The sequence below is a fragment of the Ursus arctos genome, unplaced genomic scaffold (assembly GCF_023065955.2).
Source record: "Ursus arctos isolate Adak ecotype North America unplaced genomic scaffold, UrsArc2.0 scaffold_14, whole genome shotgun sequence".
In the NCBI taxonomy this organism is placed as follows: Eukaryota; Metazoa; Chordata; class Mammalia; order Carnivora; family Ursidae; genus Ursus; species Ursus arctos.
Genome location: NW_026622808.1, coordinates 35,259,160 through 35,282,249, shown reverse-complemented (window position 1 = coordinate 35,282,249; position 23,090 = coordinate 35,259,160). Strand labels below are relative to the sequence as shown.

The 23,090-nt window shown below is 64.0% G+C and overlaps 1 protein-coding gene across 3 annotated transcripts in view; it reads right to left on the bottom strand.

Moving 5' to 3' along the window:
- STAB1 (stabilin 1) overlaps positions 1-23,090 on the bottom strand; it is a 26,848-nt gene extending 3,758 nt beyond the window's left edge. Inside the window, exons 1-54 of one of the 3 annotated variants that reach the window (XM_026500985.4) lie at positions 22,927-23,090; positions 18,901-19,037; positions 18,442-18,557; positions 18,170-18,255; positions 18,025-18,094; positions 17,573-17,668; positions 17,163-17,273; positions 16,713-16,909; positions 16,117-16,247; positions 15,808-15,935; positions 15,453-15,541; positions 15,101-15,238; positions 14,839-14,979; positions 14,598-14,660; positions 14,198-14,311; positions 14,061-14,114; positions 13,742-13,822; positions 13,204-13,362; positions 12,743-12,805; positions 12,426-12,521; positions 12,136-12,222; positions 11,365-11,476; positions 10,725-10,911; positions 10,522-10,615; positions 10,255-10,413; positions 8,861-8,956; positions 8,178-8,273; positions 7,993-8,040; positions 7,686-7,816; positions 7,417-7,528; positions 6,934-7,011; positions 6,747-6,845; positions 6,539-6,637; positions 6,251-6,382; positions 5,962-6,090; positions 5,714-5,770; positions 5,359-5,442; positions 4,665-4,860; positions 4,470-4,565; positions 4,328-4,373; positions 4,160-4,236; positions 3,800-3,925; positions 3,547-3,620; positions 3,319-3,393; positions 2,961-3,083; positions 2,607-2,654; positions 2,107-2,184; positions 1,835-1,981; positions 1,281-1,421; positions 1,134-1,193; positions 633-809; positions 456-542; positions 217-366; positions 60-116 (exon numbers count right to left, since the gene is read on the bottom strand). In XM_026500985.4, coding sequence (XP_026356770.1) covers positions 60-116; positions 217-366; positions 456-542; positions 633-809; positions 1,134-1,193; positions 1,281-1,421; positions 1,835-1,981; positions 2,107-2,184; positions 2,607-2,654; positions 2,961-3,083; positions 3,319-3,393; positions 3,547-3,620; positions 3,800-3,925; positions 4,160-4,236; positions 4,328-4,373; positions 4,470-4,565; positions 4,665-4,860; positions 5,359-5,442; positions 5,714-5,770; positions 5,962-6,090; positions 6,251-6,382; positions 6,539-6,637; positions 6,747-6,845; positions 6,934-7,011; positions 7,417-7,528; positions 7,686-7,816; positions 7,993-8,040; positions 8,178-8,273; positions 8,861-8,956; positions 10,255-10,413; positions 10,522-10,615; positions 10,725-10,911; positions 11,365-11,476; positions 12,136-12,222; positions 12,426-12,521; positions 12,743-12,805; positions 13,204-13,362; positions 13,742-13,822; positions 14,061-14,114; positions 14,198-14,311; positions 14,598-14,660; positions 14,839-14,979; positions 15,101-15,238; positions 15,453-15,541; positions 15,808-15,935; positions 16,117-16,247; positions 16,713-16,909; positions 17,163-17,273; positions 17,573-17,668; positions 18,025-18,094; positions 18,170-18,255; positions 18,442-18,557; positions 18,901-19,037; positions 22,927-23,007 — 5,709 coding nt within the window. In that variant the 5' untranslated portion in view covers positions 23,008-23,090. Of the gene's footprint in view, positions 1-59; positions 117-216; positions 367-455; positions 543-632; positions 810-1,133; positions 1,194-1,280; positions 1,422-1,834; positions 1,982-2,106; positions 2,185-2,606; positions 2,655-2,960; positions 3,084-3,318; positions 3,394-3,546; positions 3,621-3,799; positions 3,926-4,159; positions 4,237-4,327; positions 4,374-4,469; positions 4,566-4,664; positions 4,861-5,358; positions 5,443-5,713; positions 5,771-5,961; positions 6,091-6,250; positions 6,383-6,538; positions 6,638-6,746; positions 6,846-6,933; positions 7,012-7,416; positions 7,529-7,685; positions 7,817-7,992; positions 8,041-8,177; positions 8,274-8,860; positions 8,957-10,254; positions 10,414-10,521; positions 10,616-10,724; positions 10,912-11,364; positions 11,477-12,135; positions 12,223-12,425; positions 12,522-12,742; positions 12,806-13,203; positions 13,363-13,741; positions 13,823-14,060; positions 14,115-14,197; positions 14,312-14,597; positions 14,661-14,838; positions 14,980-15,100; positions 15,239-15,452; positions 15,542-15,807; positions 15,936-16,116; positions 16,248-16,712; positions 16,910-17,162; positions 17,274-17,572; positions 17,669-18,024; positions 18,095-18,169; positions 18,256-18,441; positions 18,558-18,900; positions 19,038-22,926 lie in introns of those variants that run through there. The other 2 variants (XM_026500986.4, XM_044384892.3) reach the window with 2 other exon arrangements.

Here is a 23,090-nt window from a genome sequence, read left to right as displayed (position 1 = left end):
CCTGAGTTTGGTGGTCCCTGGGCCCTACCTGAACCCCCACCCAGCTCCCAGGGCCTCACCTGTTCCTGTGAGCCCTCAGGACAAGGCGGTTCCAGCCCGCAAATGCTGCAGATCTTCTGGAAGGAATAGAAGCCAACACAGCAAGATCAGATGGATGGACAGGACAGGTCAGCTAGGGTCCCTGACTGTCCACCTCTGACCTATGGCCTCCCTCACCAGCCCCAGCGGCCGAGTCTCAAAGCGGTCACAGCGGGCACCAAGGCCAGGTGGCTCCAGCAGCTGGTCGATGCCGTAGGCCAGGCCACCCTCAAAGGGCAAGTGTCGCTGCACGATGCGGGCTTCGTCCTCACCCACTGTGAGCTCACCCTGCAGGCAGAGGAAAGAGAGTACATGGGATCACAGGGGTACCGCAGCCCCCACTCCCAGAGCCCCCAGCCCCTGCTTCCCAGACTCACCGGCCGGGCACGGCTGCAGGAGAAGGAGATGGGGGTCCCGTGCATTGTGCGCAGTGGGCCCAGGTTGGGCAGGTCAGATGCCAAGGCCTGAGCGGATGGAACTACAGTTAGAGCTGGGCAGGCAGGCTGGGTGGCAGGCAGTGGGGACCAAGGACGGGGGGGGGGGGGAGCACCCACCTCCACGTTGCGAATCACGTGGCCCCGCAGGATGGCTGCCAGCTTGTCACGGTGGTCTTCGTGGTACAGCCAGACCTGGCGGTCAGGCGGCAGGGCCTGCAGGGCAGAGTCTGTGGGCCACAGCATGGTGAGGGGCCTATGCGAGGCATCCTGAAGCAGGGGCAGGAGGCCGGCCACCTGGCAAGGATTAGCAGAGGTGTGGCAGTCAGAGACCAGGGGGCAGAGGTAGGGGGCTGGACCACAGAGACCAGGAAGGGGCTCCTCCTGCCAGCTGTACTCTTCTGTAGCCATCCCAGGCAGAACATGGACGTACAGGCAGGGATAAACTTGCACACCTGGACATTCTCAGCTATGTGGGCACACAAAAGCACGCTCTGTGCTCACACTGGGAGGCTCATTTACACAGACAGCCTGTGCACACACAAGGGATAGGCTCACACACACGGACAGCCATCCGCATGCACACGCACGGGCACAAATGCCCACACACGGGAACAGTACCTTCACAAGGCTGCTGAAGATCTTGTAACCGAAGCCCTCCGCGGCAGCGGTGACGTTTCTCTGCAGAAAGGCACGGGTGAGCCTTGAGGTCAGGCAGGGAGCATGGGAGGCCCCTGGCAAGCTCCCAGGCCTGTGCCCAGGTCATACCCGCAGGACAGGCGCAGCATCAGGCTCCCAGTGTAGCACGTCGGGAGGCAGCAAGACTCGGTCGATGAAGTGCAGGACGCCGTTCACCGCCTCGTGGTCGCTGCTCACCACACGCGCGAAGTCATTGAGGTAGATGCTGCCCTGGAGGCGGGGCCCAGGACCAATGAAGCCGATTGGTGGGGCACTCGGACGCTGAGGGGGCGGGGCCTGCACTGGGCGAGGCTTGGGGCAGGAGGTGGGCGGAGCCAAGACAGCCGGGGAAACACACCGACCGGTGGCCGGATGGACACAGGGCTTTAGGGAGAGGGAGACCAACAACAGTCCGGCTCCGGACCGCGCCCGCTACCGAGGGCCCGTACCGAGGAGCCAGACTCCTCTCTCTCCCTCTCCCTCTCCCTAAAGCCTGTCATGCCCAGGGCAGGTGAGAGGGTCTTAAATGCGCGGGGACAGGGCCCAGGCGCACAGGGGCCGGGCTTGAAAGCTGTGGCGTCCCAGCTCTGTGCGGTCGTCCAGGGCGGGGGCCGGCCGACCCGGGGGACAGGGCCTGGGCCCACCTCCCTCTCGTGGATGCGCAGCGGGTGCCCCGAGAGCGTGGTGACGTAGCCTTCCTCCAGCAGCTCCTGGCTGCTCAGCTGCCGGCAGCCGACCACGTGGTAGCGGAACACCAGCTGGCGATGGGCGCGAATCCGGGCCAGCTCGTCCTGGAGTGGGAGTCATGAGGGTAGAAGGAGGCCCCTGACTGCCGCCTTCCCACCCCGCACCCACCCCTGCCCACCCGGGGCCCATCCCTTCCCAGCCTTGCTGGGGTTGGGGAGGGTTGCCTTACCTGTGACAGGTTGGTCATTAGATCGGCACGAGGCACAAAAACTGTGAAAGGCCCATCACCCTTGAGCTCCTTGTATTCCTGTGGGGAGGCGGTAACAGTTTGAGTAGAAGAGGGGCAACTCGTGACCAACTCGGGGCTTCCATGGATCCTCCAGGAAAGACTCGGACTCTGAGAGGGTGCCTGGGTGACTCAGTTTGGCTCAGGTCATGATCCCAGGGTTTTGAATCAAGTCCCACATCATCGGGCTCCCTGTTCTGTGGGGAGTCTGCTTCTCCCTCTGCCTCTCCCCACCCCCCAGCTTGGGCTCTTTCTCGCTCACTCTCTCTCAAATAAATAAATCTCTAAAAAAAAAAAAAAAAAAAAAAAGAGTTGGCCTCTGAGAGACCAGAACAGCCACCCCCCTGACCAAATGAGAACATGGAGGCCCAGAGACAGGCAGGACCTGCAGACCAGAGAGGCCCAGGCTGGACCGAAGAATTGGAAGTCCGCTGGTCACTTACCAGGAGGTGGAGGCTGAAGAATGAGGCATGCCTGTCCCGAAGGAGCTCCTGGGGGGGGCGAGGATCAGCTCAGATTTTGGGTGGCCCCCATTCAGGGCCTGGTGCCTGTCCCAGCACCTGCGGCCCAAGGTCTGGCCAAGGCAGAGATGAGGAAAGGAAAGCCGGGGGTCTGAGCTGGGGTCAGGATTCGTTTCATGGATCATAGCTGGGTCAGGCCCAGGTGGAGTCAGGGGGTCAGGGTCATGATCAAGGCCAGGATCAGGATCAAATTGGGGGTCTTAACCAATCTCATGGGTCAGGCCCATGGGGGTCATGACCAAGGCTGGGTCAGGGGTCCAACTTGGGCATCATTACCAGGCCAACTCGGGCGCGGCAGGTGAAGCCATCGCCCACGGTGTGGGCCGCGTCACAGGTGCACGTCCTCTGGCCATCCCCCGTGCTTTTGCACACGGCATAGGGGCTGCAACCTCCGTTATTCTGATGCAGGGACAGGAGAGAGAGGCATCAGTGGCTCCCAGACTCCTCTGCCCCAACAGCCATGAAGACCCCTGTCCAATCCCCAAAGCCCTGTCTGCTACTGAGCAGTCAGATTCCAGCTTGTGGGAGGGTGGCTCACCCTTCAGAGCCCCTTAGGACCCTGACCGGGGCAAAGAGGGCTGGTTCCTGCCTCAGTCCCCCTCCCCTATGAAGTGAGGTGGGGCTGGGGTCTGACCTGGGAGCAAGGGTCCAGGAGGACACAGGTCCGGATGCCATCCCCGCTGTAACCCTCACGGCAGCTGCAGGAGACCTGTCCCAAATACTGATCAGTGCGGCTGCTGGGACCCAAGAGCAGGCCAGCGCCCTGGACAAAAGGAGAACCTCCTCCCCGGCCTGGTCTGAGGCAGGCCCCCACCCTATGAGGGAATGGCACAACCCCAGCGTCCGCCTCTGTTGTGCCGACCTGCTGGGGGCCTGTGGGGATACAGTCGGCGTGCGTGTGGCAGCCCCCGTGGCGGATGAGACAGCCGTTGACTTCTGCGCGGGGAGAGGCTGGGATGAGAGGTGGCCCCAGGCAGCCCTTCCATTCATCTGTGCCTTCGGGTGCTCACCGCCATGCTCTCAGTGCCCCCCGTGGGCCCCTTGGCCTGAGTCTTACAACACTGAAGCCAGAGCCCCGGCCCCATGTCCGCCCACGGTGCGGGGCCCAGCCTCACCCTGGCACAGCTCCCCGTCTCCTGCGTAGCCATCCTGGCAGGTGCATGTCCGCTGCCCGGGGGCCACCTTGGTGCAGTTGGCATGGGGGGAGCAGCCCCCACGGTCCTGCGCACAGGGGTCCAGCTCTAGGGGTAGAGGATCCCAGAGAGCTGTGAGGAGTAGGCACAGGGGCAGTGCGGGGACCGGGAAGGAGGGCTCGGGAGAAGGGAAGAGGTCAGAGGGAAGGGTGAGACCCGAGATGGGACCCGGATGGACACTAGCCCCAGAAGAACTGGAAAGGGCCCTGCAGGGAAAGTTTCAGGGTGAAATTTCACGGAAAATGGGAGGGTGGGCGCCCGGAGCATTCCACGCGACCCAACCTGAACAGTAGATGCCGTCGCCCGAGTATCCCGCGGCACAGACACAGGCGGGCGCCGCCGCCGAGGCCTGCACGCAGCTGGGAGGGATGGCGTTAGCTCAGCCTGGGCCCTGCCTGACCCCACGGCCCCAACCCGCTTGCCCACCCGCCCCAGGCTGAGCTCACTCACTTGGCATTGGGGTCGCACTTCTTCGGGCATTGAGGGCCTGTGATCTCTGGGAGGGAAGGGGGTAGGAAGATGGTTCTGGTCGTTTGGACCCGGGAACCACCTCCCCAGAAGTCACCTGCCTCTCCCCCTTGAGGCTACTCACTCTGGTCACAGCGGGGGCCCTGCCAGCCCACATTACAGACACAGCTTCCGTCTCCTTGAAGCCCCTCCTGGCACAGCCCGTGGGCACAGTCACAGACTGGGAGCGGAACAAGGGAGGACAGGAGTCGCTCAGTGCCTCCCCCGGGGCCGGCCAGGCTGTCTCCACCCGCTGTGCTCTGCCCTCCCCAGGGCTCACCTCCAGCACAGCTGGGCCCATAGCGGCCCAGCTCACACATCTCACAGGCAGTTCCATGGAAGCCCTCGTGACAGCGGCAATCCCCGCTGCCCAGGAGCCTGTCCTGGCACTGCCCGTGGCCCGAGCACACGCCGCCCTGACCCCCCGGGCACGGCTCGCACAGTGTGCCGAAGAAGCCGGGGCAGCAGTCAGGCACCTGTGGGGAGGGGGCGGGGAGAGGCCGGCACAGGCCAGATGTAGGGAGAAGGGAAGTGACGGGAAGTGGTGGGGGCGGTGGGGGCAGGCTGCAAAGCCAGACAATGAAGCAAGCAGGAACCAGGGAAATGGAGGCCGCCTTCTTCAACCCTCGGGTGGCAGGGGTGAGGAAACAGAGCCTCGGGCCAGGGACAGCTGTGCCGGATCCCACGGTAAGGGACCTGTGCTGGGCCCACAGCTGCCCCTGGAGCCTGCTTGATAGTGTCCAGGCTGAGTCCCTTTCCCTCTCCCCATCCCCACTCCCTGGGATGTGGCCACAGGACAGACACTGGCCCCACTGACCTCAGACCCCTCGCTCTGGGCCCTTGCTCCACTGGCCTCACCCTAGTCCCAGCCCTGCTTCTGCCGTTGAAATCTAGTCCAGCTTCCTCCCCTGGGCCTGCACCCCCACCTCCCCCTTTCTGGCCAGACTTGGGTGTGGGGGTGCTGCGAGGCAAACCTGGATCCTCTTGGCACATGTGTAAGAACAGCCCCGGGAGAAGGAGTAGCCAGATCGGTAGACACAGCTCTTCTTGGGGGTGTTCTGGAAACGAGGACAGGCAGGAGGGCTCAGCCTGCGGCTTGGGTAGGGGCAGGGCAGTGAATGGGCAGACAGGCAGACAAGGATCAGTGGAAGAGCTGGACGGCAGATCAGGGAGGGATGGAGACAGGCCGTCCTGGGCCCGGGGACCCCCGGCCTCTAGAAGAGACGGAGCAGCCCTGGCTGTTCCATCCCCACACGGCTGCCAGCCAGCTGGGCCTCCAGGGGTTGGACACCTGCAGAGCAGAGAGCCAGGCTGAGCCCCTGTCCTCACCTCCAGCTGGAAACCTTGAGTGCAGCGGAATCTTCGGGAGCAGTTTACGCATTTCTCCTGGGGGGAGGGGGAGTCGGGTGGTCCTGGGGTGGGGTCCCCAAACCCACCTTCCTGCGTCTCCCACCTTGACCCAGTGCCCCTCCCTCCCTGACAGCCAGGCCAGGCCGCCAGCCAGCACCTCCCAGCTCCGAACCCCCCAGCTCTTCTCCCTGCCACCCCCACCCCCGGGCCTGGCCTCGGCCTCTCACCCGCAGAGACTCAGCGTGGCTGTGCAGACAGCGGCTTGAGCCCACACTCAGGACCCCCGACAGGCCAAACAGTGAGCGGCCAGGGGCCTCCAGCACAGGGCCTTCCAGCAGCACATGGTTCACCTCAGGCTGAGGAGTGTTGTGGGAGGTTGAGTCCACTCCCCAACACCACCACCCACTCGCCTTGGGGCTGCAGGCTGGCGGGGGGGCGGGGCAGGGAGAGGGTCTCTGAGGATGGGTGGTCTCTGGAGCAGAGGTTGCAGGCTCTCGGTCCCCCACCCCTGCAAACCTGGCCGCTATGGTTGTAGAAGACGAGCCAGTGGGCGGGGCCCAGGAGCGAGTTGCGGTGTCCCCCTCTCTGCAGGGCCTCTGCGGAGAGGGCCTCCCCCAGGATCACGTGGTGCCGCACGGTGTCTTCGTCCTGGCAGGGAAGCCAGCGGAGCAGCTCAGGGGCTCTGGGGACTGCCCAGCGCCCAGGACGGTACAGTCCACCCGCCTTGTCCCTTTGCCCTGGGATGGGAGGCTCCCTCCGGGTTTTCACCCTCCCCCTGCAGCGGCCCCATCCCAGTGGCCTCACCAGGCTGCTGCCGTTGCCCCGGGCCTCCAGAGAGCGGTTTGTGGGCACGAAGATGGTGTAGGCCGTGGCAGCCTCAATCTGGGGCACCAGCTTGTGGTGCTAAGGGCAAGGGGCCGGGGTCACCGACGGGCCTAAGAGCCAGCCAGCTCCCTCCAGGCCTGGGGGAGGGCCCCCCAAGTGGGCACTGCCCCTCTCCTCAGTTGCTCACTTGCAGCAGCTCCCCGAAGAGGCGGAAGGCGGGCACCAGGTCCAGCTGCTGCAGCAGCCCCTGCTCGGGCAGCGCGCCCCCCCTCGGAGGCAGCAAGACCTGCGGGGGGGGGGGAGCACCGAGGCTGCTTAGTCTGCCAGCGGCCTCTGGCCTACGCGGTTCCCCACGTACATGCCTCCGGCTGTACCTGGCTGACGACGTGTAGGACACCATTGGTGGCGAGGAGATCCGCTACATCCACGCTGGCGTTCTGCACCCAGACCCTCTGGAAGGCAGCAAACAGAGCTCAGCCACGGGCAGGCGCAGGCGGACGGTTACGAGTAGGTCCAGCAGCAACAGAGATTCGGCTGGGCACACAGGCACCTACTGGTGGCCCCCAGCCCTGCCTGGACACCCTCAGAACCTACCATGGCTGTCCGGACCCACACCAGGGCCCATGCACAAGAGGGACAGGTGTGCACATGCAGACACAGGTGCACAGACGAGCCCTGGCAGGGCGGTCACTGCTGGCCCAAAGACACTGCTCTGAGTACCCCCTCTGCTGGCCCCGGGCAGGTCCAGGGGACTTCAAGCTCAGCCCTGGGAGCCCTGGTCTAGGAAGCTGGAGGCCACTCAAGTTCCCTCCCACGCTCCGCACGGCCCCCTCTGCGGCCCAAAGCTCACCGCGTACCCCACTGATGTTGTGAATCTCCCAGCGTGTGATGGGGCTCAGGGTGGCCACATGCTGCCCACCCAGCCGGGCCAGCTCCTCCTCGGAGAAGGCACCCTGGAGAAAATGGGCCCTGTGGGGCGTGGAACCAGGTTAGTGTAACCAACAGAGACCTTTGGGACTGGGCTCCACCCCAAGAGGCCGAGGAGACAGGATGCAAACCTCTGGGGAGGGGCGGGGGTTTGCCCAGAAGGCTCTTCCCCACCCCAGGTCCCTCCCTGGCTGCCCACCTGACCAGTTGCGGCAGCGCCCTTGGCTGCAGCCAGAAGGCCTGGTCATTGGGGCTCAGCCTACGGATGGCAGACTCAGAGGGCACCAGGGCTGTGACTCGGCTGTCGGTAGGAAGAGTGACACCAGCACTCTGCATGTAGTGACAGGGAGACAGGAGGAGTGAGGAAGGCAGCCACCTGAGATCGCTTGCTCCCAGCCTCCAGGCCTGCCCCCACCTCCAGCTCTTGGAGATATTATGTGGAACCTCTGCATCCAGGGAGACCTCCTGGATTTGAGCCCCAACCCCAGTATTCTGTTCTGTCCTACCTTGATCCACTGGTAGAAGACGGAGAAGTGGGCATTTGCCTCCAGCTCCTAAGGGGAGGAAAAGAGCTGAGGTCATCAGTCTAGGGACAAACCCAAGCCCCTTCCTCACCAGGACCCTGAGTACTGTCCTCTCCCACCTGAGGTGCGTGAGAGGACTCCTCCCTCAAGCATAGGGACCCACTCACCCGGAAGATGTCCCCGTAGCAGCTGAAGCCGTCACCTCCATAGCCAGAGGGGCATGTGCAGACCCGCTGACCTCCCCCCACTGCCCGGCAGGTGGCCTGGGGTGGGGCAAAGAGACGGGGTCCTCCATTCAGTACCCGGATGGTAAGCACATGGAGACACAGGTGCATGGCACCTGGACAGCACCCAGCCTACATCTCACCCTTATCACCTATTCTCCTGCCGTCTGTCTGTCCTGCCACCCGGCCCCACCATCTGTCTAGCCAGCCTGCCAGTCCGCATTCATGTTGCTCCCTTTGTTTGCGTGGCCCTGCTTTCCAAGATCGCTGAGCATCTGACACGAGTGACCCCACCCCTTCATGACAGAAGGTTTGGCAAAGCCCAGGGCAGAGGGAGCACCCCGGAGGAGAGGCCTGAACTGAGCAGCAGCAGCTAGCTGGGAGGCCTTCTGGAATACACGGGCAGAGTGAGGTCGGGGTAGCCATGGGAGCATGGCGTGGGGGAGGGGCGGGGGCCTTACAAGGAACGGAAGCCCTATCCTGTGGGCGAAGGGGTGACACAGTCTGGATGTGGGGCTTAGAAAGATTCCAATCCTGGCCATAGACAGGGACACCCAGAGAGCAAGCCAGAGCCGAGGCCCACCCGGAGGGCCTCCCCTGGGCCCCGGGCCCCCTCAGCCCCTCACCAGGTCATGGCAGCCACCGTTGCCTGCCCGGCAGGGGTCGATAGGACTGCACTCGTAGCCATCTCCTGCGAACCCCAGCTTGCAGGTGCATCGGCTCTGGAGGGTTTGGGAGCAGAGGGCCTCAGCTCACCAGGGGCGCCCACCCCCTCCTCCTCTGCTCCCCCGCTCTCTGTGGGCCTCGTCCCCTGGGGAGGCTTGTTCAGACCCGAGGAGCTTCTCCCAGGTCCTTCCGTGGAGATCCCTGTTCCAGACCAGGAACCCAAGGCCCTGAGTGGAGCCTGGCTCTCGGGAGGAGTCCAGAGAAGTGATGGCATTGGCAGGGAAGCATCTGTGGGGACTTGGTACCCCTCTGCTCTCAGGCCTGAGAGGGGCCAGCAGCTTGTGGTGAGCAGAGAGGTGTCTTCGAGGCCGGTGCCAGGGACAGTGGCACAGACCCACCTCTGACCCCGCCACCCCGCTCTGATCCTTCCTGCTAAATGCCCGTGTCCAGGGCTTGTCCCTGCTGCGGCTGAGTGACCGGCGATACTCCCAGATCTCATTTGCCCTCATCTGCAAGTTGGGGGTATCTTAACCTGATTATTCTGGCCCTCGGTTCAGCACTTTAGAACAATGTAGCTCCTTGTGGAGCTGGGAGTGTCAGCCCCCGTGACCAGGTGGGCGCTCAGTGCCGAGGCCCTGTGGGCCGGTGGTCCAGCCATCGTGGGGCAGGTCCCTGCCCACGCTGACCTGGAGCCAGCCAGGCCTGGCCTCCCCGTCGGCATATTAGACACGTGAGTGCCACCCAGTGCCCGGGGTCACAGGCCTGACTGCTTCATGTGAAAAGCTCCAGATGCTGAGACCCTGTGGCTGGAGTCTGAGGCTGCAAACCCCACAGCTGGATCTCCAGGAGTCTGGAGAGTTCAGGGATGTCACTCCCCTAGGGCAGGAGTCTCCGGCTTTGCTCAGCATCTCATTCCTAAGTCTAGAACAGGGACTAGCATGCCTGGTACCCCGTGGGAACATGACGAGTGAAGGAACTAGTTGTCAGAAGACAGGGGCCCCAAGGCCAGGTAGAGCAGAGGACTCGTGGACCCAGTTACAAGAGTCCTCATCCCCGAGGGACAGGAGCCACAGCCTTCTGATTTGAAATAAGCAGCCAGGGGCTGGCGCTGGCACATGCCTTCCTTTACAACCGCCCTGGCCTTCGTGTTGTCTCCAGCACACTTTGGCCACTTCCAGAATGGACGACACTACCTTTCAGACCTGGATTCTTACTTGTGCCTGAGGTTTGAGGCCCTGAGCTGGAGTTCTCGGAGTGGATGCTCCCGGAGCCAGACAGGGTGGGGTGAGAGTGCCCAGAACGAATACCCCCCAACACCCCCGCCCCCGCCGCCTCGAGGCCTGCCGAGCCTCACCTGCCCAGGTCCCACGTAGCTGCAGAGGGCGTCAGCATGACAGCCGCCCCTCGCATCCAGCTCGCACTCGTCGATGGCCACACAGACGCGGCCATCCCCGCTCCAGCCTTTGTGGCACGTGCAATGGTGGGTGCCCAGGGCGCCAGGGACACACTCGGCCTGTGAGAGCCACGGTCATGACCCAGGGCCGCAGGGGAGGGCTGAGGGGAAGGGAGTCCCCTTCCCACCCCCAGGTCAGGACTTCAGGAAGGGGACAATGAGACTGACATTTTCTGAGCAGCCACCGCGGTCTGGGTGGGAGCAGGGGTTGCTGGGCGTACAGGAGAAGCCGTCGCCCTCAAAGCCATCGAGACAGAGACACCTGGGGCAGGTGAAGGAAGGGCCTCCAGTGAGTCTCTGGGAGAGGCCAGAGGCTGAAGGAACTGACACGCACGGTCACAGACGAGGCAGAGAGGAAATGCAGCGCTCACCTGGTGACACCCCCCTGGCTGACGCAGCGGGCGTGCAGGTGGCAGTTCTGGGCCCGCTCTGTGGGCCCACAGTTTCCTATAGACTCGTTACAGAAGCGGCCGCTGAAGCCTGGGGCACACGTGCCCTGCTGGCACACCCCCCTGCTGCCTGGACGGTTGTCACAGAGACCGTGGACACAGCCGCAGTCTGCAGAGAGGACATGGTGATGGGAAAAGTGAGGAGGGGGCTGGGCTGCCTGGGAGCCAGGGTGCAGCGGAGGGGGTGCTGGGACTGTGGAAATGTGGAAGACGGCAGCCAGTGGCTACGACTTCAGGGTCACAAAATCAGGGGCCGTCCCGCCCTCGGAGGGCAGGCAGGGGAAATGCAAGGGGGCCATTCGTTGCTTTCAGTCACCCCATTCTAGCTGCCCTGCCCCTACCACCACCATCAGAAAGTTCTTCGGTGTGTCTGACCTAAACCCTGCATGCTTTAGATTAAACCACAGCTCTCGTCCTGGCATGGGGGAAGGAGACATCACCTATTTTTGTTCTCAAATCCTCCTCCCCTCCCTCTGGCCTTCACCCTTCCTGGGAGTCCCCAGCCCCCTTTCCAAGCAGACCCTTTTCTCCCTGGCAGGCAGCGTGGGCCAGGACCACCCACCTTCCTGGCACTGGTCTCCATGCTTGTTTGGGTTGGAGCAGATGTGGCAGGCAATGCCCTTGTAGTCTGGGAAGCAGAGGCAGGCCCCGTTGCCCCGGACCCCATCACTGCACTAGGGGCGGACAGGAAGCAGGACTGGTCATGGGGTGGGGACTGGCCTTATCCCCTCCCCACACACCCTCACCATCCACGGGCTGGCTCTGAGCCCCTGCTTCCCCTGGAAAGCCTCCCCCTGGAAGAGACCTCCACATCACTGGCTCTCCAAAAGACACCTGGACCTGGAGGCTTCGTGGGTGACCTCTGCTCACCCTAGAAACCCACGACTCCAGTGCTGATTCCTGGCCCCACACTAAAGTAACCCTGACGTCACAAAGTGGCAAAAACAGAACACCCAAGAAAACCGCTGAAAATGACCTTTATGAAAATAGCTCCCCCCCGCCAAAAAAAAAGAAAAAAAATGTAGGCGCCAAAATCCACCTACTTAATTATTTCTTCTCCTTCTTCTACCTTTTTTTCCTCGTGGGTAGCAAAGCAAGGTTTACTGGGTGATAATAAAGCAAAGCTTATTGAGTGACAGTATGAAGTTCCCAAAGAAGGAGGGGACCTGAAAGTGTTGCCCTAATTATTTGTAATTAAAATACTAAAAACAATGTGGTCCAACTGCCACTGCCTGGATGCGGGAAACCGAGGCCAGAGAGGCAGGCTCAGCTCAGACACACAAGGAGGCCCCAGCCGACTCACACGCCTCCCCCCCAGGGCAGGGGGACTCACGTTGCCTTTGCCATAGCAGGGGTTGGAGAAGCCCCCAGGACACTGGGCACAGTCAGGCCCAAAAAACCCTTTGCAGCAGCCAGGTTTCTATGAGAGACAAAGCATGTTGGAGGGTGCGTCGGGGGCCCTGCCACCGCCACTGCCCAGGCCACTGCTTCTCCAAGCCCCACCTGTAGAGCCAGGTAAAGTCCCTCGGGGGTTCAACCCTGCTCTCTCAGGGAGGCAGCAGGCTCCACCCCAGAGGGGAGGCCCTGGGCTCCCGGGCAGTGAGCACCCATGCCTAGGCTCACCAGGACAGTCTGGTTGCAGTAGTGAGCGCAGCCCTTCTTCAGGACGTTGAGCCCAGTAGGGTCATGGGTGTAGACACACTCGTTGGGGAAGATGTCCTGGGGTGAGCCGTGCAAAGCTGGTCAGCAGGTGTGGGTCCTGAGCTGGCCCCCTTTACCAGGCAGCACTGGTCCGGGGACCTCTCAGAGCTCTGGATCCAGCACCCCTACCCTTAGTGGGGCCGAGAGGGGCTGAGCCTCCGGGTCTAGCCGAGTCTCACAGCCCCTCCTCCCCACCTTGATCCAGGGCAGCCCTGAGGGCCGGGCCAAGGGACACTCACCAGCTTCACGCTGTTGGGGGGGCACGTGCTTGTGTTCAGGGCTTGGCAGTCCACACAGGAGCCCTGGGCAGGGCAGGGGGAGGCGAGGCAGAGTTAGTTACGGTTTATTTATTCAGCGGACCCTAGGAAAGTGGCACGGAGCCAAGGCCTGAGGTATGAGAGAGTCAGTGACAGGAGGGCCAGGGCAGGAGGGACAGCAGGGGCAAGGCCCTGCTGTGGGGAAGAGCTGAGTGTGAGAGTGTGGGAATCGTAGCAGGGGGCAGGGCCGAAGGGCCAGGAGACGTGGGCGTGACCTCAAAGGAACGATGAGCAGTACTGCTGAGGCCTGGTGGTGGGGGAGGCCGGTGGGTGCGTGGGGTCTGTGCCCAGGCCCAGGCCCACCGTCAGCCTCCCTGCCCGCCGGAGGAGAACAAGCAGGGCTGGGGCCCCGGACCCGGGGGCGGCACACGGTGTGGGCTCACCGCCACGATCTGGTGCTGTTCCTCGCTGCAGTGCTTAGGCAGGATGGGCAGGATGGTGGGGGGCAGCAGGACACCCTCCAGCATGTGGATCACGCCGTTGGAGGCCAGCACATCCACTCTCCGTAGCGGGACCCCGTCCGGTCCCAGCAGGATGCGCCCCTGTGGCGGAGCCCAGTGTTCAATCGGCCCAGCCCGGAGCCCCCTGGGCCCGCTGCTGCCCTTCCTCCTACAGACCAGCCTACAGACCGTCTCCTCTTCCCTCCCCCGGCAGTGCTGCCCACTCCGGCAAAACCACTCCAGCCTCCCAGCCCTGAGCCACGTGGAGCGCCCCCCGCCCCCTTGTGCCCACCCTGCACGTCTTTGGAGCCCTCCCAGTCTGTTGGGCCCCAGGAGAGGGATTTGATCTGTGCCCACCTCCCACGTGGCCCCCCAGGGCCTGCGCTCCATGGGGCTCGGAGCAGAAAGGCCACACCCCTGGCCAGTCATCACCAGCTCCTCCACTGGTCGTTTCATCCCAGACTTGGTTTGTGGAGCTCACCTCCTCAGAGATATTCACAGCCAGGACCTGGTTTGCCATGGTGAGGACCCGGCCCTTGGAGATGAGCTTCTCAATGGTCAGCTGGGTGGAGGAGAGGGTAGCCTTAGGCCGGGCACAAGCCACAGCATAGGACCCCACACGGTCCTACCCAGGTGACTCACAGCTACCACCTTGGTTCCCCAGACTCTCTTCTGCACTAAAAGAGTCCAAATGGATGGAGAGGAGAAGGGGTCCCGGGAGACGAGGACCTACAGGCAAACTTCCAGAAGCCCAGCCGCGGGTTACAGGCTGGTCTCCCTGCCAGAGCAGAGCCTCTCACCTGGCCGTGGCTGTAGATATGGTACTTCACCAGCTCCTGCAGTTTGGACAGACCCTGGCAGGGGAGAGAGCGCTTGGCAGGAGTGGGCGGAGGCCCCGGTGCCCCATCTTCCCCGTCCCTCCTCTGGCCGAGCTTACCGCTGTGAAGAGGTAGATCAGGCGGCCGTCACGCAGCCTGTCAACGGCTTCGTTGCTTGGGACAAAGACCGTGAAGGGCCCAGGCCCATCCAGGATGGACGGCAGCCCGCAGTTCTGTGGCAGTGGGAAGGATGCTCAGGGAGGCTCTGTGGCCAGCCTCTACCTCTGAGCCCTGCCAAGGCCCTGCTACCCTCAGCCTGCAGGGAATGCCCGTGAGGAGTAAGCGGGAGACAGCGGCAATGGGTCCATGCTACCGCAGAACCCCAGGATGGTGATGGGCAGGTTCTAGGACGGGGACATGGGCAAAGGCTCTTCCAGAGCCCCAGATCACGGTGGGTTAGTAACGAGGGGTCCCGGCCCAAAAGATCAGATGGGCTAGGGCCCTTCCCCCCAGACTCACCTCCAAGATGGTTTCGAAGCGACTGAAGGCCTCAGTAGAGGCAAGGATCTGGCCGATTGTTTTCTGTAGCAAGGCATGCGTGTGAGAGCCCCAGAGAAAAGGGGGAGGCTGCTCCCACCCCACAGGGGAAGGAGCTCTGTTCCAGCCCTGCCCGGAACCGCCCGGCCCACTCTCTGAACTCTGCGGGGGTCAGAGGTCACCCAGAGGCACCAGGTGGGGCGAGGGGAGGGCACTGGCTTACCTTGGGGTCCTCAGGGAGCTCTGGCGGGGGCCGCCACTGCAGGGCGGTGACCAGGTGGAAGACGCCGTTGGCTGCCGGGTAGTTGGTCTTGTGGATGGCGAATGTCTGCTGGGGGTGCTCGTCGTACTTGTAGGTGTACTTCTGCCGAAACAGAAGGCCTCTGGCTCATCTGTGCCATGTGCCAGCCTCGTCTACAGCTCTGCCCGGGCAGCGTCCCCTACCTGGGGCTCCCTGGTCCCCGGGCTGAGGTGGCCCTTCTTACCGTGAAGCGGTTGAAAGTGACCGTGATCTCCTGTCCCGCCAGCGTCCACCACCTGCGTGTCTGCTGGGTCCCCGGCTCCTCCAGCATGTGCTGCCCTGCGATGATGTGCTGTTTGCAGAGCTGCCGGGCAAGGGACGCCTGTGGGCACAAGGGGACCGGGACGCTGAGCGGGCCTAGGGTGGCCGCTGGTCATCATGCCACCCCTGCCCCAGCAATGGAGGGGACAAGAGCCCTCCCAGGCCTCGGTTCCCCAGAGTCTGGACTGCGGACTCTCTCAGGGCCCAAAAGCCTGGGCAGGGTCCAGGGAGGAGTCGGGGGCTGGCAGCCAGCTCCTCGAGAGGCCGGGGCTCACATTCATTGTCCTGGAGGAGATGGACGAGAGCGACGGCACCAGCACCGTGAACGGGCCCGATGTGGCGAGGATCTCGCGGCAGCCCTGGTCTGGGAGCCACGAGAGGGGGGATCAGAATGGATCTGGGGAAGCCCTCAGGCATCAGTCCTAGGCTTTGGAGAGTTGGGTGGAGGGCACTGGGCCTAGGTCTCGGGTAGACGGGAGGCACCAGGCTCGGGGGCGGGGGGAGCTCGCTCAGCTTCCACAGCTCGTGAGCAAAGAAACAAGGCATCTCTGCAGGGTCTGGCCCTCGCTCCCTGCCGGGAACGTGGGTTGTGAGGAACGAGGTCACAGGCAGGTGGCGGGGGTCACACACCCAGCATGGCCAGGGAGACTCTCAGCCGCAGGAACACCACACCCAGCTGGCCGGCCTTCTGTATCTCGTGCAGCAGATGTCCGTAGCAGGCACGTCCGTCCCCCACCTCGCCCTCCTTGCACACACAGCTAGGGCCGTGGGTAGCACCGGTCAGGGCAGGGGGTGCGGCCAGTCCCTACCTCCTGGCCCTCACCCACCTGTCCCCACCGGGCCCTTGAGCTGAGGGTGCACACACGGGCACCCTTGCCCCTGCCCAGACCACCCTCTCTGCTCTGCCCCCAGTGCCCACCCCAAAGCCCCTGTGCCCACCTGGTCTTCCCATCGGGGGTCACCTGGCAGGTGGCTGACCGGTCACAGGAGTGAGGGAAGCAGTAGGCCAAGCAGCCCGCAGAAGCGTTGTGGTTGACGTTGACCAAGCCTGGCTTGCACAAGCAGGAGGCCTGGGCCACCAGGCAGGGGAAGGAGGGTGGCATTGCAGCCATGAGAACCACGGCACCCACTGCACCCACTGCACCCACGGCACCCACTGCACCCACTGCACCCACGGCACCCACTGCACCCACGGCACCCACTGCACCCACGGCACCCACGGCACCCACTGCACCCACGGCACCCACGGCACCCACTGCACCCACTGCACCCACTGCACCCACGGCACCCACGGCACCCACTGCACCCACGGCACCCACGGCACCCACGGCACCCACTGCACCCACTGCACCCACTGCACCCACACAGCCAGGCTCAGCCGCCACGCCGCCCGCTGCGAAGAGGGCCGCCATCCTCTTCCCATGTTACGAATGGGCCAACTGAGGCTCCCAGGGGGTCCATGATTTGTCTGGGGCCCAGTCGCCAGCGTGGGTGGGGGGACCACAGCACAGGCCTGACCCAGGGCCCCGGCTCACCTTGCCTGGTCTCTGGTACAGACACAAGGTGGAGTTGCTGGGGCAGCCGCCGTAGTTGATGGTGCACGGGTCCTGGGGCAGGCACACCGTCCCATCACCATGGTAGTCCTTGGGGCAGCGACACTGTGCCTGCCCCGAGGGGCTCACCGAGCACTGGGCCAGTGGGGAGCACGGCGATGGCTGGCAGGGGTTAGGGGCTGCCAGGGCAGAGAGAGAGAGGGAGAGAGAGAACGTGCCCAAGTGAGTTGGGCACCCAGGAGCCCTATCACCTCTGCAGCGATGGCCCAAAGAGGTGACCAGGTTGGTCTAGACCTTGGGGACAGGCCCTCCCTCAGGGACACGTTGTACTTGCTGTAAATGGCCAGGCTGTCCTTGCGGGTTTAAAAGGATGTTCTCCCAGCCCCTGCTCACCCAGAGCCTGGGCCTCTGGCCTCCAGGACACGGACTTACCTTGGCATTCTCTGCCCTGCTGCGTGTGGCCAGGCAGGCAGCTGCAGGCGGGGGCCTCTGCAGAGCACTGGGAGTTCTGGGGACAGTTCAGGGCCCGGCAGACTGGCAGCTCTGAGTGGAGAGGGGCGGCGTGGTGGCGCCCAAAGCTCCAGGTCGGGAGGAGCACAGGTGCAAGGACGCTCTGCCCACTTGTTAACTGTGGCCGGAGCCCTGCCCTCCCCGGGCCTGTGGGCAGCGGGGGGTCTCAGACGCCCCTCCCTTCCCCTGACCAGCTCTGTGCCTCTCCGACGTAGAAAGAAGTTAGGCTGTGGGTAGAGGCTCGGGTCCCATCCCTCACCCAGCGGCCTCTCTTGCTCCGGCCACCGGCCACCGAGGACCTGCCGCCCCAGGCTGCCAGCAGCCCCGCCCACCTTGGTCACAGCGGGGTCCGGTGTATCCAGCAAAGCACACGCAGCTGCCGTCCCCCAGCGGCCCGCGGCTGCACACGCCGTGCACACAGCTGCACACTGGGAGGGACACAGGGACGCCCAGGGACACTGAGTCTGCATTTCTGCATTTCTAGAACTCAGCTCCCACAGGCACAATCTCAGGAGGATAGAGCTGTGATGTGGGACAGTGGGGGTGATGGGAGCCCAGGGGAGGCACCTGGCCTAGCCTGGGGGCAGGGGGGGCACTTCCTGGAGAAGGCTGCCGAGAACAGCATGGGGCTGGAGGTAGGAGGAAGCAAAGCTCATGTCCCGGGAGGGGAAGTGCGAGGCTGAGGGGCTGGCGGGGAGGCTGCTGGGGGCTGGCTGTACGGACAGGTCTCCTTGGGTCCCCACGCAGGCAGTGGCCCTGCTCCCTTGCCCTGACCAGCACTCACCTGACTGGCAGTTGGGCCCGAACCGGTTGGGGTCTTGGCACTCCTGGCAGGCGGAGCCCCCGAAGTTTTCCTGGCAGAGGTTTACACTCAGTCAGTGTGGGCCCTCACCTGCGCGCCCCCCCCCCCCGCCCTACCGGGCCCTTACCTGGCACACGCAGGTCCCGTTCCCGTCTATGCCATCCAGGCAGGTCCCATGGCCGTTACACGGGGTCTCAGCACCCCCGGGGCACTCTGTGGATCCCCCCCCCAGAACTCAGCTGTGCCCTGAAGAACTCACACTTCACCCCCTGACCCCAGCACCTCTGGGCAACCCGGCCCCTCCCTGGGGCAGCCAGAGCCAGGCCGCCAAGCGGTGCTGTCTCTCACTAAGCCCGGGGCTGGAGTATGAGGAGCAAGGCTGGGGCCCCCACCCCGTACCGTAGCACTGGGACCCCCAGTAGCCGGGGCAGCAGGCCTTCTCTACCACATCCTTCCAGCATGACAGGCTGCAGCCACTCATGGACATCAGAGAGTCCCCCAGCTGCACCTCATAGCTGGGGACAAAGGTGGGCAGGGTGATGGGAGGGCCTCCCAGTCCGCAGCCCCCAGCCCCGCCTTCCCACACCGGGTTCTAGTGCTCTAGCTCGACCTCCCCTTTCTGCCTGGTCCGGAGCTGAGCACAGGGCCGGGCACATAGTAGGTGTTCAAGAAACACCACCTGCCCTGACTCCCCCTTATTCCTCCCTATCTCTGCCCCACCGGAAGGGCCAACGGACATGCAGGCAAGTGACTGCCCTCGCTGCCCACGCCTGCCAGGCTCTCCCTCACCCCTCCCCCCCCACCCCCATCCCACGGATGCTCCTGGAAGTGGGCAAGGACGGGGGCAGGGATCCACACCGGCAGTCCTGGGATATCTTCTCTGGTAACTCCCGAAGCCAGCCTGGGGGACACATCCGCCTCTTGATAGCAGGACACATGGTGCAGGGGAGGCGTGTGACAAACTTGGTCTTCACATCGCAGCGTCTGGACCGCACCTGGGCCACAGGGGGTTTGGAGTGAGGGGCCTGGCTCCTGCGGCCAGTTCTGACTCTGCTCTGAGCCAAGGCCCTGCACCTCTCTCCAGGCCTTGCTCTCCCACCTGTTCGGCAGGGAGGCCAGGGAAGGCCCCGGGGGACACAGGGAAACCTGCCTGTCACAGGCTGTCCAGGCCACAGTGTGTTCCTACGTCCGCAGCCATGGACGTCTGCCCGAGGCCGCAAACACAGTCCAGGAGCCTCACAGTGCAATCCCTCCAGACATAAAGAGAGCCTAGCCTCTTGTTCCACCTTAAGCCCATTCAGATGGAGAAACTGAACCCCGGACCCCAAACTACCCTGGGCCTGGATATGTCAGGGACCAGAACTGGACTCTCACCCTAGTGTCCCTTATCACCTCTCGCTGAAAAATAAACACCAAATGCCACAGCAGACGCTGCCTAGGGGAGCACAGCGACTCCATTCCCAGGCACAGACAGATCACCCCTCGGGGCTGGCCCTCCGGTCATCACTTTGCCCCGAGCGTGTCCCCGCGTGCTGCCAAATGGCCCTGCCAACAAGCTCGAGGGCCCGCTCGGCTGCTCCGGGGGGCGGAGACCTAGCAGCCAGCCCTGGACGCAAGAGGCAGGCCCATGTCTGCAGGTGTGCGCGAGGGGGTCTGCATGCTTTCCTGCACCCCGACCCCAGGCCTGGCCCCCCGCCCCACATGCCAGCCCGGCCCCAGGGGGCCATGGCCCATCATCGGGTGGGCAATGCTGGTGGCGAGGATGCTGAGAAGACTTTGGCGGCTTCCCAGGGAAGGTGACAATTGGGGCTGAAAGATGCCCAAAAGTAGTGCCCCCGGTAGAGGGGACAGGAAAGGCAAAAGCCAAGAAGTGGAAGGAGCAGACGGCCACCTGTGACGAGGCAGAGAGCTGCCAAGGAGAGGGGCCAGTGGCCGGGCCAGCGACGGGAGGCAGCATCGAGGCAGTCCCTTGACTGGTTTGTTTTCAACGCACCTCTGGCTGCTCAGGGGTGCAGGGGTGGGGGTGGGGAAGAGGCCACAGTCCCCTGAGGGCGCTGAGTGCCCAGAAAGCCCAGGCCTGCAGTCCCACTCCCTGGCCCACCGCAGCGCAGGTTATCCATCCCTGGGCCTACCTTCACGGAAGGCGGCCCGGTGCCTGGAGGAGGGAAGCCTCAGTCTTGGCTGTAAGTGGGAGAAAGGACCATCGGAGGGTACGGGTGGGTGGACGGGAGGTTCCGGGGGCCTGGGGCATGGGCTTGAGAAGATGTTCTCATCTGAAAACTGCTGAACACACTGTGGTTCAAAGGGAGTGAGCCAGAACATCTCTTTCCTAGAACACATTATAGACGCAAGGCCGCTCAAAGCAAGAGAAAAGGAGAAACGGCGGCCTAGCACGTTCTTCCGGGGAACACGAGGGCCCCGGGGCCTCTCTCTGCCGCTGTGATTTGGCCCTTCCCGCTCATGCCTCTGCGGTCGGCAAAAAGGGAAGTTGCCCAGAGTGGCCTCAGGCAGAGCGGTGGGGCTGAGCGCTGTGGTCTCATTCCCCATTCTCCATCTCTGCTGAGCCAGGGAATGTCTAGGAAGTTGGGTAACTCCAGGGCTGGGCAGCTGCTGGCTCAGGGCAAAGGCGCCCTTGAGGGCCACCTGGCCAGGCAGGCCCAGCTGTCAGGGTGGCCACCACCGGCCCCGGGGACCGGGAACCCGCTTTCAGAGGAATGGTCAGGCCTGGCTCAGGGCTCAGAAGAGAGGGAGAGAGAGAGAGTGGTGGGGTTTGGAGTGCAGGGGTGAGCACAGGAGGAAGCAGGAGACTCCTGTCCTGACAGGGACACACTCGCTCCTAGGCTGTTGCACTGGGAAATGTGTGTGAAATGGTGAAGGGTGGATAAGCCAGCAGCCAAATCCTACTTCTCGTGGGGGAGCGCACTGGGCCCCTCTGCCTGGAAGGAGCACCAGCCTCCCGGGCGCACTGTCTCGCCGCCGGTCCCTCTGGATCACAGCCCAATGCTGAATCAGATTCCCTTCTTCCCGGGGCACCTCGGGACGGCCTGCGCCAGGCGGGTGCTGCCCACCAGCCCCCCCAATCCAGACCTGATTTTGCAACGTCTGCTTCCCACAGAGACAGACACGCTGCTGGGGAAGTTGAGGAGACAGGAGGTATTAAGCCTGTTGTAAGAAGGTGGGAGAAACTCCCCCAAGCTGGGGTCTGGGGCCCAGAACCCAAACTCCCTCAGAGGGACAGCACCCCCCGCAACTGCCCTGAATCAGTGCCCTTCTCCCTCCACACCCCAGCTTGAGACCACGGCAGTCCCAGCACCAGCGAGGCACCAAGTAAAAGACTTGAGTGGACAGGGGCTAGGACCCCTTCTCCAGGAAGCCTGCCTTGCCTCTACTGCCTGAACCTATCTGTGTTTGCGTTCTGCCTCTGCCCCTCACTGGCTGTGTGACCAGAGGTCACCCCCACCCCTTGGAGCCTCCGTTTGCTAACATTCAGAGTGGGCCTCATGCTACAGGGGGCGCTGGGAGGCCTGGGTGACTGAGGACCTATGAGAAGGGGGCCTGCACTGCCGCGCCCCTGGCCACAGGCAAACCCCAGGACCATCTGCCTGGCCCAGGCTGGCGGAGCCTCAGCCCGGGAATATAGGCTGAGAGGCAGGCAGAGCACAGGTCTCTGAGGAGGAAGAATTCCCCGCGCGAGGCTCTGAGGCTCTCGTTGACCCCGGTCCCCAGGATGGGGTGGTGGCAGGCCTTTGAAATTCCCCTGTATTCCCCTGGGGCAGGGAGGGAACGGAAGCCCACCTGCAGGGCTTAGCACAGCCTAGAACCCTGGGCCCCTCGACCAGCACAGTCACCCTCGCAGCTTCCGACCTCCCATCCCCAACCTAGACCTGGCCGAGCCTGGCAGTGGGGTCCCTGGCAGGTCCCTCTTCTCTGTACCTCAGCCTGCCCGTTAGCGATAGGGGGACAGTAGCAGCTGCCCCAAGAACCAGACGGACTTGGCCTCCCAGGGGAGGGACCCTCATCCGCAAGCAGGCCCCAGGCAGGCAACTCTCTCTCCATCCTCAGGGTGCGAGGCTCTTCCAGAAGCTCCAGTGGGGACCGTGTCCCCGCCCCGGGGCCTGGGTCGACCTGCGGATGGGCAGCCGGGAGGTGGCTGGCACGCGAGGCCCTGATGGCCACACCCTGGGTCCCTTTCTCTGGGGACTCACAGGCAGTGGTCAGTCAGGAGCACGGCTCCAGAGTCGGACTGATCCGTCTCCACCATCGGGCTCTGGCTCCCAGGGGGTGGGCAGATTCCAGGGGATAATGCCCGGCTGTGCCCCGAATAAACGGCAGCTCTCGGGTTTGAGGGGTTTGTTATTGTTGGCTGCTGCTTACCCGGAGAGACTGGGGGCGAGCAGACCTCATTCCACCCACGCGGCCGGACACAGGCACGCACGTGTGCGCTCCACGTGAGTCTGTGGGTTTGCTAGCCCCACTGGGGTTCGGGGGCGATCCTAACTCCAATCCCCAGGCCAGGCTCAGAGAGAGACCGAGCCTCAGTCTGGGCAGGGAGGCCAGGAGCATGGGCCCGGCTCTGTCCCTCTCAACCTCAGGCCGCGGAGCCCCGGGATGGCTGCCCACCCCACATGGGGGCCGGCCGGCTGAGCGCGGTCAGGGGAGGGTGCGGCAACATGGGGCTGCCACCTGGGCAGCTAGACACACACCGCAGCCTGCGGAGGTGAACACAACGGTCCCGCCCTCGGGGCCCGCTCGGAGGGCAGACCAGCCACGGCTGCCCCGTGTGTCCCCAGACCTGGGCCCGATCTGCGTACACTCCCTCCCTGCTCCCACCACTGGCCAGCAGGACCTGGACACCGTGTCCCCCTGCAACTGGCTCCCACTCACCTTCTGCCCCCTGGTGAAGCCGGAGCCTGCTAGGCAGAAGGCCAGGAGGCAGAGCAGCAGGAGACCCCGGGGCCCTGCCATGGCTGGTGGCGGCTGGCAGGCACGCCGTCCAGGACAGTCAGGGCAGCCAGTGTGGGGAATGAGCTCTAGGAGGCAGGCACAGG